At 33.2% G+C, this 15616-nt stretch overlaps 1 protein-coding gene across 1 annotated transcript; it reads left to right on the top strand.

Annotated features, from left to right (window-relative positions):
- Positions 1-3429: 3429 nt before the first annotated feature.
- Positions 3430-12178, top strand: LOC106101205 (nose resistant to fluoxetine protein 6-like). Its single transcript, XM_013280362.1, has 13 exons — positions 3430-3751; positions 4008-4231; positions 4586-4800; positions 5138-5223; positions 5351-5532; positions 6105-6256; positions 6633-6801; positions 7902-8095; positions 9439-9586; positions 10131-10314; positions 10753-10895; positions 11443-11552; positions 11977-12178. Exons 1-13 carry the CDS (start codon positions 3463-3465, stop codon positions 12104-12106), a joined length of 2226 nt encoding a protein of 741 aa, XP_013135816.1. The 5' UTR covers positions 3430-3462; the 3' UTR covers positions 12107-12178.
- The last annotated feature ends 3438 nt before the right edge of the window (positions 12179-15616 follow it).

Below are 15616 nucleotides of genomic sequence, written 5' to 3'. Positions count from 1 at the left end.
CATCTCATAATTTTTTCAGCATTTAGTTAGCGTACATCGGAATTGACGCATCGACTTCCTTTCTAACTAGGACGATAGCTAAAAATAACTTAACTACTAAAGTTAACCTCTTTTACAACTTAATAACATTCCATTTTTTATTCCTTAAGATTTTGTTTTTGTAATTTCAATAAAAACACAAAATATTTAATTTTATATCTCATGAAGATCACTAGTCTAGTCTAGTCAATTTCTAGTCATTTTAAGTAGCACCTAAACAAAAATTCAATCTATATTAAAAAAGAAATTTATTTATACTCTGAATCGTTACACAGTTATTACTGTATAATTTTTTTTTATTTCAAATTTTATATAGTCGTCTAAAGACTAACCAATGGTCTCAATTGTTTTTAGAATCTAGTCACTAGTTTTAAATAATTATTTCTGGTCATTTTCTAGTATTTTACACACTAGTTAAAATTTATTTATTTCTAGTCATTTTTAGTCAACTAGCCAGCGTGGTTGACTATGGCCTAGTCATCCCTTACTTAGTTAGGCTTAGCCAGACAATGGGGACGATAATTTTTATAGTCATTTTTATTTGTCACTAGTCAAAAATATTTATTTCTAGTCCTTTTATAGTCATTTTCGAGTTTGTCACTTATTTCTAGTCTTTTACAATATTCTTAATGAATTCAGTCACTAGTTTAAAAAAACCAACTCTAGTCCTTTTATAGTCATTTTATATTTTATGTAGTGAATAATTATTTTGGATTTTCTTCTATTTGGAAACTTTTTTAGTCATTAAGTTTTCAAATGTTAAATTCAAAAAAAAATCTAGTCTTTACAAACATAATATTAAATACTAAATTGATCTCGTAGTTTGATACTATTAAAGTTTATTAAAAAATAATGGAATAAACATATTGATAACTTGATTAATCTCTTTTGAAATAGACGTTTAATTTTTTTAATTAGAAAATTACATTTATGGCAGAATTGCTCTTATCGATTGCTGTGGCTCTTGCTTTTTTTACTTTAAGTATGGCATTTAATGCCTAGATAAGATTTAGTATTAGAAAACGAATAATCTTTAAGTGTGAATATAGTATTTAGTATGGGTATAGTATTTCTTCATAAAGAAATTCTGTAGAGTGGAATCTAGTCAGTGTGCCGTGCAACGCGTTCCAAAGATATGTAAATATAAACGCAATTTATAGATTACTATTTATAGAATACATTCTTTAATAATAATATTTATTTCTATTTATTAATATAAAAATATTAAATGTAAGTTATAAAAAAATTAAAAATTATTTACAACATATTTGTATTTCTGAATATAGCTTTTTATTAAACAGAAATGTATAAAAGGATTTTTTTTACTTTATTTTACAAATATCATTAATCCGATGGCGAAAATAATCTAAATTAATTTAAAGTGATTATAATAATGCTTAATAATACGAGTAAATAAAAAAAATGTAAAAATCTAATTTTACTTATATTGTAATTTGTATAAGATGTGGTTATTAGTAAAGCAAAGCGTATACTTCAATTATCTTAGTAATTTCGTATATAGTAACTTATGTTTAAAATGTATCTTAACAAATAAGTTCTTAAATTAATAATTAAGTTAATAATGTGGATGTTATAATAATAAATGTTTATGTTAGGTATTAGTAATACACATAGATTACACTGAAAGAAGTAAAGAGGTTATATGCAAGGAAAACTTGTAAAAAACTTACGTTATAATTAGTACAGAATAACTTATAAGTCAAATCTGTCAAACTTAGAGCTATTCAAATCATAAGAAAACAGGTGCGGTCTGTATGCATAACGTAATTATTTCAACCAATTATATTTCTTTGCTTTTACCAAAACGGTGCTACGCGGCCTACGGCGTAGACTTGCTCCTTATTTGTAATGTAGCGTCAGTTTAACTCTTAGCAATGTACATGCTGTTTGATGTAAACATGGTCTAAGTTCTTTTAAATAGTTCTTTATATCTAACACTGTTGTTAATTAAATAAATATTGAAATATACACCTATATAATCTGAGTTGAAATAGCCTTGTAATGTAGTCAAAAAGTGTAACTACACTTGTATAATCTGCTTATCATAGTCAGCTAACATTATTCTCAATGTGACTAGAAATGTAATGATGAAGTATTTAGATTGTTATGATGTAGTAAATAGAGTGTGTGTTACTTAGTAATATATAATTAAATAATTGCACTTTATGTATTTTAGTTATTAAATGTTCACGATTTAAAAGATATTTAATAGTGGAATGTATAGTTATATATGTAGATATTTATTAGTAGTAGACATTATTTATTAATAAAAATATTACAAAACAATGATTTCTTCATTTGAACCCTTTTCATCTACCTATCCTTATATTCTCTACTAATTTACGCCCGCGACTCCGTGCGGACGGTAATAAAAATACAAACGCAATTAGCCTATGTGTTCTTCAAGACTATCCCCCTATATCTATGCCAAATTTCATTAAAATCCATTCATCCGTTTAGGCTGCAAACTCTACCAAACATACATCCATCTAAACTTTCCCATTTATAACATTAGTATGATTAGAGTTAGATTATAATAAAATAAAATAAATTCCGTAAATATGGTACAATGCCTTCATGTGTTCGTTAATTTAGAGGTTTTTGAGAAATTCGCTTTTACCATAGTTCATCCTCTTATGTGTTTATTCTTTTCAGCAATTGAGTCTACACACACTCTAATAGACATTGATTTGATGGATTGAAAAGTGTAAAAAAAAAAATGTTAGTGTTGCATTTTCAAAAGTTGATAAAATACTTTTTATCGTATAAACTATTCACAAATAGGGTTTCAGCGCCATCTACATTATATTAATGAAATTAATGAAACTATGTACGCTGTGAAGTTCGAGGCTCTATGTATGTTATAATATCTAAATATAGATGGCGTTATTTTACTTTTAGTTCGAGCTTATTTGAAAAATATGGATATGGGGTCATCCAAGGCGACGACAAATTTGTCAAAAGTTAAATAAAAGATAAGAGCACAAAAACTAACATTAATATAATGCAGAATGTAAATGCAAATGCATGCAAAAGCTTCAAATTGACAAAAAAAGTCAAGGTGAACAAGAATATTAGGAATTACAAGGTATTTGTCAAAAAACGTAGAATTAAACCTTTATTTTTTATAACTACACGGACATTTTTATTATTGTACATTTAAAAAAGAAATGGGCTACTCGAAATACTTAGTATTCTGTAAAGTTGAAGCCCTCGTGGTGTGAATGAATATGTTAATTTAACTCCACCGTACTTCAGAAGTAAAAAAGAAAAACAATAGATAATCATCGATGCCTCTGCAGATCGCCTGACTTGATTATGCAATTTTTATTCAGTTAAAATGTCAGACATGACTGTCTTTTACTCAGTTTACAATTTACTTGAATACAGGAAACATACATCATGAAAATCTTTATATTTATTGCCTTCTCAATTGTGAGTGTTAACAGTTATGTTACTAAAAGCATAAATTCAACTAAATCACCCGACGTTTCGAGTTCACATTATAAAATAAACGAGAAGAAATATGAATCATTGAAGACTTTTACGGAAGAGGAACGCGGAGTGTATCTGGACGATGTGCTATTCGCATTAAAGAATCAAAACTGGACATCGGAGGAAGTTCCTTGCTTGAATCAGACTTTGCAACTTTTGCAAAATTTACAAAATTTCACGCTATGGGCTGTATGGCGTAAGTTGAAGATATTAAATACTAGCTTTCGCCCGCGACACTGTCCGCGTTGTATTAATAGAAACAAAACCAAGTACCCTATGTGTTGTTCCATACTATCCCTTACATCTATACCAAACTTCATTCAGATCCGTTTAGCAGTTTAGGCTACAAACTCTAACAAACATCCACCCATCCATCTAAACTTTCACATTTATAATATTAGTGTGTTATCTTTTCTGTAGTAAAGAATTAAATATTCGTTTCCTGTTCATAGAATGGGATTCAATATCATCGGAACCTCAAGGTCTTCTTTACGGCAATCGCTTCCATCTCGGCAACTTCGATCAATGCATGGACGCGCCCTGGCGTAACAACTATCCAGATTTGAGCACCCAATACTGCCTCGCCGATATCGTTCTAGAAAGATCTGATAAAGCTCCAAGGAAACGGGACAAAAATCTCGATGATCCTTATCAATCTGCGTTGGATATTATTGAGGTATGATTTCATAAAATAGACTAACTAATACTGGGTTTCTGAAGTTTCTACTTATTTTAGCATTCCCATTTATCCCATTAGTCTTAGGTTGATCTAAGTTTCAACAGATTTAAACTCAAATTATGTATGTAGTTCTGAAACGCATTTTATGAAGTTATCGAACCAAAAACACTAACGAATGTTTAAATGTAGCTGGGAAACCGGTCATAAATCATTTATCAGCTAGTATTACAACAGAAAAACAAATTTAATGTATAGTCAGCTTTACATGACACTGTCTCTTCCTTACTTTGACTTCATAACCAAAGCAAAACCAAAGTTCATAATATATTGACAAATGTATTTTTGAACTAGCACCGATCGTTGTTCATGAGGTCATTAAACGACTTAACCTGGGGCTTGTGCGTGCCAAGCTCTTGTCAGCGACAATCTGTGAGGCGTCTGTTTGGTACACTACTGGCGCACAGTCATCTCGGCGCGGCTGGCCTGCGAGCCAGGATAACTGTTCCTGATCCTTGTCAAAGCAGTGACAAGCCAAGGCAATATGATGCTCTATTCTACTCTTTCATGTAAGTTTAATAGAATTAACTATATTTGCTCATAATCTTACTTATAAATGCGAAAGTTTAGATGGATGGATGTATTTTTGTTAAAATTTGTAGCCTAAGTTACTGAATGGATCTTAGTGAATGTAGGGGATAGTCTGGAAGAACATGGGTTCCTAATACCTATGGAGGCTACATACTTTTGTTTTTATTATTCGCGGAGTCGCAGACGAAAGTTTGTTATGCATATTTACTTTGATTGTTGAACGACAGCTAAGCATTTTTGTAATTCGTAACAATCATAGATTAGAATCACATTTAGTAATCTGTGTAATGGTAAATTAAATTGTCTTTTTTTTAGCGCGTTCTCTACGTCATTTACTGCATTTATAATGCTATGTACATACCTTCGGCGTCGGATAAAAGACTCGGAAACCAATTCGTTAAGTATGTTATATTATATTCCTTTTATATCTTAAGTTCCCTGTATTTCCAAATTTATTTAACCTATTTAAATTGTTTGTGAATGTTATAAAAATCTACCAGAATAGTAAAGTTTAACGATTATTTTCAGGAAGTCACGTTCTTAAGGCGTTGTGCTTAAGAAGCAATTATGCCGATATGTTAAAAGTCAATAAGAGTGGGTTGGACGTATTCTACGGTATACGATTTCTGAGCATATGCCTTATAGTCATGGATCATCAATTCGGCATCGCCAACGCTGGACCCATTAGTAACGGAGCTCAAGTGGACAAGGTAACAAACACTTCTATCAGCGAGTTTGCTAAGGTACCCCAAATTATGCAAAGCTTTAACTACGGTGTTTTATTTCGTATGTACGGATACACCGTACATCTTGGTCCTTCGAGTCGCATATGAATCAGTGACCTATGGATTTACAGTCCACTTCCTAAAATCCCATTTTTAATTTTTTATTGGCGTAAACAAGAACGTATGTAAATTAATAATAGAATGTTATTTTATAAAATAACGAAGTAAACAGGCACATTGCATATCTATTTATGCGTCGTCGTAGCATTTGGCGCGTCAAATCACATAAGGATATGAGTTTCATGGTTGTTTTTACACGAGATTTTTTTTAAGCTAGCGGGTTTTTTTTTGGATATTACCTCAAATTTTGTAACGTCTGCTTTTTATGGTGATACGTTATAAAAAAACATGTTTTATAAAAATATTATTGCTAAATTTACCACAATCGAGATGTTTATAACAGTGATTCAGTGAACATCCTTCAATGATTCTATATTTGTGAAAACTTTTTGCGACCATTACATACTATGAGTACCCTCATGTAAGCTTTTTTACAGGTTGCGATTTCATTAAGTGGTCTTTTAATACTGCACAACGATTTGTTCGTGGATACATTTTTTCTTTTATCGGGTTTCCTCTCGGCAACTGCAATATCGGCTTACAAGAAGCTGCCCAACTTATTTTTTATCATTCTCAAGAGATATGTAAGGTATGTAAAGTAGTTATAGTTACTACGTTTTCATACATCTGTCCAAGCCTTTTAGCTATATCACAAAGTAACAAAAATTATACGAGTAAAATAACGTAGTAAACGTTAATGTATGGAATATGACTTTCTGAGGGTTTACAACAAAAAGCGTGACAACTGCGAGAACATAATCATAACGGCATTGACAAAATTTTTATAAGATTTGTTGGTGTACTTTACACCCACCAAAGGCGTACTTAATACAAATTTTATGACGTTATGCAATCGTTCTCACGATCGGGATAGCCTCTGTTTAATTTTCGGTGTGGGAATGAAATAAAAAATGTATTTCGATACATCAATTTGTACAAATACAGTTATTCAATTTTGTTCACAGATTAGCAGTTGCTTACGCGTATTTAATTTTCTACGTCTGCTCGGTGTACCCGTTCACGGGGTCAGGACCTTTGTGGAGCAGAGCCGTAGCGTTGGACACAGACCAGTGCCGCAAGAACTGGTGGCTCAGTCTACTCATGCTCAACAATTACATCGACTCCGAGAACATTGTAAGCAACAAATCATATAATACTTAATACTAATATTATAAATGTGAAAGTTTAGATAGATGGAAGGATAATTGTTACAGTTTGTAGCCTAAACGGCTCGATGAAATTTTGTATATATGTAGAGGATAGTCTGGAAGAACATATAGGCTACTCGTTTTTGTTTGTTTTTAATTCCACGCGGATGCTGTCGCGAGCGAAAGCTACTCTTTCATGATGTAAACTATGTTACAAGTTAGAAGTAACCAATGGATGTTTTTCGGACTGAAATTTTTGGTTTCAATTTCTTAATTATTATTAAGTCTATTGACATAATTTATGAAAGAAAAACATGTCTGCTTATCCGCAAGGCGACGTTTGTTTCGGGTTATTTCGAAACAGCTTGTTCAATTTGACTAGACGGTATAGGAAGGTCGGGAATATATTATGCTTGATTTTTTAATTCCGCTCTGACGTAGTCGTGGAAAATTTTAGCGTATAATTATCAGCACAAAATACATTTGCATGTTACTTTTTCTGAAGATAATGAGGCTTACATTAAATTATAAATGTATGATTTATACTCGCCATTGATATCTCAAGGTAAATAGTAAAGAAATGTAATTAATTCGTTTTTATTATTTAAATACCTCTTATATTGCATGTGTACCTAATGATTTTCTTAATTATGAAAAAGTATAAACTTATTTTTTTTGATCATATATTAACCTAAACAGAAATGAACGTATCAATAATCGACTTTGACTTATGTGAGCAATTGTTTTTTTCAACCCGGTTAATCTTTTTCTTTTTAATTCATAAAATTATATAAAACATCAAAAACTAATTCTATACAATAACGTTAATTTACATAATCTAAACATAAATTGTCCACTATCGAAATAGAGTAAGTTTAATGTTTGGGAAACCAAACTACAAAATAGATGAAAGTATGAAAATAAACTTGTGTGTTTAAAACATTAGAATTTCGCTTCTGATTAACAGATTTTAATTAATATTTTTCTTTTATAAAAAGTCAAGTTTCTAGAATCCTTAACACTTGCCAGTCATAAAAATAACATCAACAACAATACAATTAACATTTTCAACTTAATTTGTTTTAGTGTATTGTTGTATCTTGGTACATCCCTTGCGACTTCCACTTCTTCGTGGTCACGTTGTTACTGTACTGGTTGTACAAGACACATCCGAAGACAGGAGTCGTTTCTGCCATTGTAGTGTCTATCGGTGCTTTGATAGCACCTGCTTTAGTCAACTATTACAACAATCTACCACCTGTACAACTATTCACGTATGAGTAAGTAATACTTAGTATTGTTTATTTGTAACCTTTTTAATTAATCACTGCTTAAACACGTGTGCAATCGTATATCTCTTGTTAATATTAATGAAGAAATTAAGGAGTAAAAGGTTAGCGTGGTATTGGTATAAGGAGGAATGAAACGCATGTAACAAGAAGGACGTTTAGTTATGAATGTGGAGACCCCGGTATAGGTAGAGGTGACATGATCAAGAAGGGAGTGATGACTGAGATGACGGATGATAGAGTTATTTGGAGGACGAAAACCCGGTGCGCCGACCCTACGGGAGTAGGATAAGGCAGGGGAGATGAATATCCCCCTGGAGAAGGACGTCTGATGGGTCTCAAAGTATTCGGTTAAGCAATAATTAATTATAGATGGCGCTGAGAACGGTTGTAAATATATTTGCAATAATTTGTAAGTAAATTTAGATTAAATAGTAACATGTTTCATAAGGACGTTAAGTTAATTGTAATTTTTTTTTTTTGTGTTATATTTGGTATAATCTTATAAGCAGGATTTGTTAGTAAAGTCATCTATTGAAGTCAATATTAATAACTGATATCGTTGTAGAGAATCAATAATTAACATCAATTGCGTTACATCTCTAGCGCAATATTTCCTTCGCACAATTGTTACAACTTAACTACGTAAACATGATTAGTAATCACTTAATTGATATAATTAAAAAAGGAAATATCATTAACACGAACAGAGATGACTATCTTCACAATAATTTGCAGATAACATGCAAATACTAACTCCACGCAGGTCATAAACAATATTTATTTGTTACCTTATAAAGACAATTTTGTGAATGGAATTTTTATTTGTATCAAATTAAATGATTTTTAACGATGAAAACAAAATGTATACATTTTCTATATTATAAGTCCGTGTAGATAATTTTACCTTATAACGTAACAAGCAGAATTCTTAGGGCGATCGTGCCTCTCTGTCGTTTGTTCCGCGTTCTCGCTTACACGCTCGGCTAAAACGGAACGTGATAATGAGTTTTTTTTTACGTCTTGCAGCGTTCATCAATATACTCGTATAAGACTATCATAAATCCTAGAAAACAATACAGAGGGTCTATCATTAATAGTTTCGTAACAGTTGTGAGTATGTTTTTAAAAATTTGTATGAGATTTGTTGGTGTACTCTTGGCACGCTAAAGTCGCTATACAGATCTAATACAAATTTTGTCGATGATGTTACCAAGATATTCTCACAATTATTCGTGATAAGCCTCAGTAGTTATTGAACAAGTCAAGAAGCATTACTCCATTGCTCTTCAACGATAAACTAAATTGTAAATTGTCATCATCATCTTTTACAGTTTCTTATCAAATCCAAGAATTCAGCGACAGTTCCAATTGACGTACATAAAGAGCCACACGCGTTACGCTGCCTATCTCGTCGGCTTCTTCAGCGGACTATACTTCTCTCACTGCAAAGCCACCGGCAATATTAAAAGAATATCCCGCGTAAGTAAAAGTTTAAACCCTTTTTCGACTAAGTCCACGGCGTTAGTGAATTTGTGTAAAGGAATCTTAAACTATTGAGGTATGGTTATTTTCAAATATCTTGGTGGCCCAAGATTATTGGCGTGTTGCGCAGCACCTTCCCTCTCGCTTTCCGCCACGCCAAACTACACATTATGTTGTGTTTTGTGCAGCGACTCAAGCGAAGTTAACACCAGACAAGATATTTATTAAATACGAGGTTTCGCCCGCGACTCCGTCCGCGTCAAATTAAAAAATAATATAAACCATAGCCCATAGGCTAACATATTACATAACAGTAACATAATACTCACTGACAACGTAGCTTTTTAATGATGAAAGAATTTTTGAAATCGGCCCGGTAGTTTTTGAGTTATTACATTACAATGAAAAAAACAAAGTTTTCCTCTTTATAACATTAGTGTAGACTACAATTTCTTAGAGGTGTTTTGACCATCTGGAAAAGCCTGTGGTCGTATCATAGTCACCTTTCATATTGCTTTTATATTGATCATGTTATTTTCAGAAATACTCCGTATTGGGCACTTGCATATCTTTAGTGATGACATTCGGCGTAATGTTATACGGGGCGACGTTCGTGTGGCGCAGCTACGAGCTGGTAGCCGGCACTGTGTACGCTACACTCGAGCGCCCTCTGTTCGCCAGTTCTATTGCACTACTGGTCTTGTGTTGCTCTATGGGACACGTACGTAAGTAGTAATACTTACAATCTCAATTATTTAATAGTCAGCAAGTGTGTACCTAAGAGTTAACAGACATCTACAATAAGGGATTCCTAAATTACTTTTAGCCACTGGCAAAGAATATATGACTTTCTTAACTTACTAATATTATAAATGCGAAAGTTTCGCGATGATAGAGTTCGCATCCAGCATCTGACATAGCACGAATGACCCGCTCGCAAAGTGTAATATCACAACCACATAAAAACAGGCGTGAAGTAGAAGCAATTGCGCGTTTCGTCCTAAGAAAGTGTATGCCGGATGCCTAACACGCTCCCAATGTAGAATGGTAGTGGGATCTAAAGATAGACCCAGGGGGTACCAAAACCTCCAGTTTGAATGAGGGAAGAGTTTTGTAGAGAAGGAGAAAAAGTGTTTACTACTAACGTATTATCTATGTTTCAGCTCTGATTAAAGGCTTCCTTAGCTGGTACCCGTGGGCGCCGCTAAGTCGACTCAGCTACGGCCTGTACTTGACGCACGCCATTATCATAAGCCGCAACGTTTACAGCACCAGAGTCTCTCAGCGCGCCGACATTTTCATATACGTATGTACTAAGTATCTACGCCTAGTCCAAACATTTGGAAATACTATTTACAGCGTTATCAACAAAATATGTTGTAGTTTACATCCGATAGGGGCGCTGCACAAAAGTAATATGAATAACGTAATAGGTACTATCTCGCAAAGTACTAGGTCACCTGATGTGATAATAGATTGGTTATGACAAAACCATCGTTTGAATTGTCGTAAATTTTATTCTAGCATAAAATAAGTTGACAAGTAACGCATGTTAACGTGAAAACATTTTTAAATAAATTAATTCGAAATTTAGAGCACACGCACACCTTTGACTATACAATCGCACAACCGTTTAGTCACATTTTGATTCTTATGAGCTTATTTCAGCTACTAAAAAGTTGAATGGCCTGCGAAACAATCGACAATCGCACAACAGCTCTTAAATCAACTAGCAATTTACGCACAATTGTCGATTAAAATGCTGCATTTAAGATTATAAGTTGAATTTGTAATATGCAAGACATGAACTCGCTTTTTTATAGAACAAAAATGATAATAACATTTTTTTCCAGTTTACAGAGACGTTAGGCGTCGTCGTAATAGGAACCATCGGAGCGTTGTACATTCTACTCGTATTTGAACTACCCATTAACAACTTACTTAATTTGTGTTTCATGATGAAGTAAGTAAATTTTACTTACTTACTTACTAATTAATTACTTATTTTATTGACTCGTTTAGACTTTGCATTTAACATGCGATTCCAAATGAGGATTAAATTCAAAACACCTGAAGTGTACTAAACACATGTAAGCTACTGAAGTCACGTTTTTGTTGCCTTTTCAGCGGTTATAGTGTTGACGGTAATGGACGACAGATGGCGACTAAACCAGATTTACAACTTTTTTCTACATAAGTTTTAGATTTATTTTTAGTTTAATTAATCTGAAGTACATTAAACTTTATACCAATGAGATATGAGAAAGGTGTTAAAATATAATAAAATAAATACATTAAATTGGTGTAATAATTAAATGGCAATAGTTCAATTTCACATTTAGAATTGCGCCATCTATTTGTCAATAGAAAAACTATTTTCTTTTCAGTGCCAAGAAAACACATGAAAACCGAAGCTCTCGTGACGTAGAATCAGACAAAGGAACTGTAAATCGAGGATTTGTACAAGAACATCGACAGAGGCTCCCGTCTCCAACCAACGTTATTTCCAAAATGTAATCTATTTGTATTAAGAAAAATCTGACTAAAAATATAGAAACCCTGTAATGAGTGCAAAATAATCTTCAATAATAGTGCGAAACTTTTTTAGTAAAATCCGTTCGTTTAAAAATTAAAGACAGTATTTTAAAATTATCGTACGGTAATTACCTGTACAGTTTTTTAGGTTTATTTTTGTACTGGTTGTTGTTTGCTTGTTATGCTAAAAACATTTATGTTTTATTTTATGAGTTATCAAATATAAAATTTACATCACTCCCATTTCCAAAGTTTTCGTTTTATAAAACTAAAAGCTTTGCATGAAGCTTTTACCAGGTTTTACTTGGGTTTGCAAACAACGCCATCTTGTGGCGAATAGTTCTCCTTGTTCGTTCCATGATCATCTAATTTTATAAACTCGTCAGTAGATGTCACTATAAATAATCATACAATTTTATTGTAAAAATTAATTAAATGAAACAATTAAGGAGTTTGGAAAAATGTATATTTCAAAATGTTTACAAGAATATTTATTAAAAAATGCATATTGAGTTCAATTTATTTTATCTACCTGTGATTGAAAATTCTTATTGGATTTAATTTTGTTGTCGTATTTTCATGTGTCAAGTACCATTTTGCAGTATTACTGCCTCTTCTACTTGATAGAGATATCGCATTTGCTTTATTTATCTCTGTACAAATTAATTCAATAGGAAACAATCAGTACATATTGATAATTGTAGTAGGTAGTACAAATACCTATTTCCGTGCTAACTGCTACTGGTTTTATTGGTTTTTAATATTTTCAAAATGTTTTATAATCATCAGGCGTTTATTCAAAAAAACGTTGTCTTTTGATCTACTTTCTTGAAAATAATGACAAAGGTGACCAAATAAAGGGCAACAATTTTAATTCAAGTACTTTGTTGCAAAATTACATTCAGTCGGTATGTGATGGTTCTAGATACATACATACGTTAGATAGTAACGTGCAAATGTTACGAAGCTAATGTGGTAACATTTGTCTAATAAGATTTTATAGAAATGAGATGCAAACATAGTTGATATCTGGATCTATGTCCAGCGGAGCGCGTCTCTGTTTGGCAATACAACAGCAGCAAACATAATGACATAATTGGCGAGGCGGCGGGGCCGAGGCGGGAGAGGCGCGGGGCGCGGGGCGCGGTGCGGGACGCATGCGCTGGTTTGACGGCCAAGGTCGAGGCCGCGCGACTCTGCCGCGCGCCGCCGCCTCGGCTGGTCTCTTGCGCGCCCTCTTTCTGGAAACACCTTTCCTATAGGGATAAATGCGCAATACGGGCCGGGAGTGAAAGCAAACCGGTGGGACGAGCCATTTGTAAGGTATTTATACATTTATTGTGTTATTAGTCATGGATTCAAAATATTGTGTCGCTTGATTGCATTCATGTGATCCGGAAACCATAGTATATGCTCATAGATGTCGATTTCAATTCACATATATAATTGCATTATACAAGTTGGTCGGAATAGCAATGTAAACAACGGAGGTTCGCGTAGGCAGATGTGCTGTAATTTATTCGCTATAAACCAATGCGAGTAGTTGTTGTTCGTGTAACACCTATAGTATAATTGGCCACATCACCTTGCGCTGTAACATGCCTCTCACGTCATCGCGTTCACAATTCATAGCTAAAACAAATAATCCTTTGATTTCTTTTTATAACTTGTATTGTTCCTTATTCATATCTAAACGATAAATTCAAAACTAAACTTTATGCAGATCTTTTTAGGTACAAATTCAAACGATTTTATCGTAAATATTCACACCTCTTAAGTTAATATATTGTACTTAATATCTTATTTGGGCGTATAGCAGGAAGACCTCGTTCGTAATTCTGTCAGTTGAACAATAATTTTGATTTTAATTCACCATCTAACAATACATTAACGGCAATGTTTTCGCATTTTACGGCTTACAACAACACACTATTGGATTTATAAAAACTTGAAGTGTATTTAAATGAATCTATTCATGACTCCAAGGACACATGTGTTTTTCATTTTTGTTGTAGTCAGTACATTAAGATAATCAGTTAGGATTAGGGTTGCCACTTCTTCGGGTTTGCATGGTCCAAAGTTAGTGGTGTCTTTCGCCAAAATCGTGGTTGCTATTTCTTCGCAGCCAGTGTCCGGTTCTATTTATTAAAGTTGACAACCCTAGGTCAGACGGTAGCATTATGTAACCAAACAAAAAAATATGAACGAGAGCATATCCTTTGATTTGTGTTCCGGTTGGTATATGTTCGTTTTTAAAGATACTTTTTTTTACTTTTCTAGACGTCTTACCTCTTCGGTTTACAGATAGATTTAAAACGTAGATAGCAACCATCATGTGCAATACATTAAAACGCTTTATTTTTATTTACATTATTTCGATTAAATCAATTTTTTCAATTATCTACATTTGGGGACGGTTCCGAATTCACAGTTTTTCCAAAAATTTGTACATACTACGTTTACTCACGAACATACGCTTAGAGGATCTATCACGAATATTTGCATGAGTTGTGAATGTATTTGTATCGTCATCGACATTTGTGAGATTGTTAGTGTACTCTACGCCCGGTAGGGGCGCTACATAAATCTTATACAAATTTTGTCGATGACGTTACGAAAACGTTCTCATGGATATTTGTGATAAGTCCACCGATGCGCGTGTTAATATGCGTCATTGCAATATTGCATGACGCAAAAAACGTCAATGTTACGTAAAAAAGTTGACCTTGGGATTTTGGGCTAAAATATTAATCAGTTCGTCGTCATAATCTAGCGTAGCCGCTTAAGCTTAAGAGGCATTCTTATTTTACAAGTCACACCGGTAACCTGGCGCCATTTCATCTAACCTGCATTTATTCGGCTTTTTACGTCTTGGTCAACGTTACCGTCGTACTGGACTTGAGAACCAAAGTACATAACATCGGAACAGGTCGGTTGAGGGAGGCTCACCATTCATTTTTTTTTTGGAGAGACCTCATATGTATTTTATTTCTTAACGTTATTGACTAGTATTGCGGCTTATAACGCAATCATTTTCATTTGGTTCAACAAGTCGCAAATGATGAAGGGAAGACTACCAGTCAGTAATTCGAGTACTTTTGAGGGCCCGCATATCCGTGTTTTAAGACCTTTTACTTTCGTCGGCGTAAAAATGACATACCCACACTACGTTAGCATTATCCGGTAAACCAGAACGATGGATAATTTAACATATAAAATATTGGCTTTTATTCAATACTCCGTCAGTGTGGTGTTAAAAAAAAATAGTAAGTAGCCTGTTTTCTTCTAGGCTGTCTACATCTGTACTGTACCAAATTTCATCAAGATCAGTTTAATGGTTATGAAGACATCTTCTAACTAACATCCATCCATCTAAACTTTCGCATTTATAATATTGGTAAGATTATATCGAGTATAAGTGTAACAATACCTTTTTTGATAAATACATTTCATACTAGTTATTACACGCGACTTCGCCCAGGTGCAATTAAA

The sequence above is a fragment of the Papilio polytes genome, unplaced genomic scaffold (assembly GCF_000836215.1).
Source record: "Papilio polytes unplaced genomic scaffold, Ppol_1.0 DF824024.1, whole genome shotgun sequence".
NCBI classification, from domain to species: domain Eukaryota; kingdom Metazoa; phylum Arthropoda; class Insecta; order Lepidoptera; family Papilionidae; genus Papilio; species Papilio polytes.
The sequence above is the reverse complement of the archived record's forward strand: the minus strand, read 5'-3'. Positions and strand labels throughout refer to the sequence as shown.

What these genes read in the sequence shown, in the direction of transcription:
- LOC106101205 (XM_013280362.1), top strand. Translation starts at nt 3,463, where the DNA reads ATGAAAATCTTTATATTTATTGCCTTCTCAATTGTGAGTGTTAACAGT. An exon ending in CACGCTATGGGCTGTATGGC is followed by an intron (nt 3,752 to 4,007) that starts GTAAGTTGAAGA and finishes TCCTGTTCATAG; the next exon opens with AATGGGATTCAATATCATCG. An exon ending in CTCGGAAACCAATTCGTTAA is followed by an intron (nt 5,224 to 5,350) that starts GTATGTTATATT and finishes GATTATTTTCAG; the next exon opens with GAAGTCACGTTCTTAAGGCG.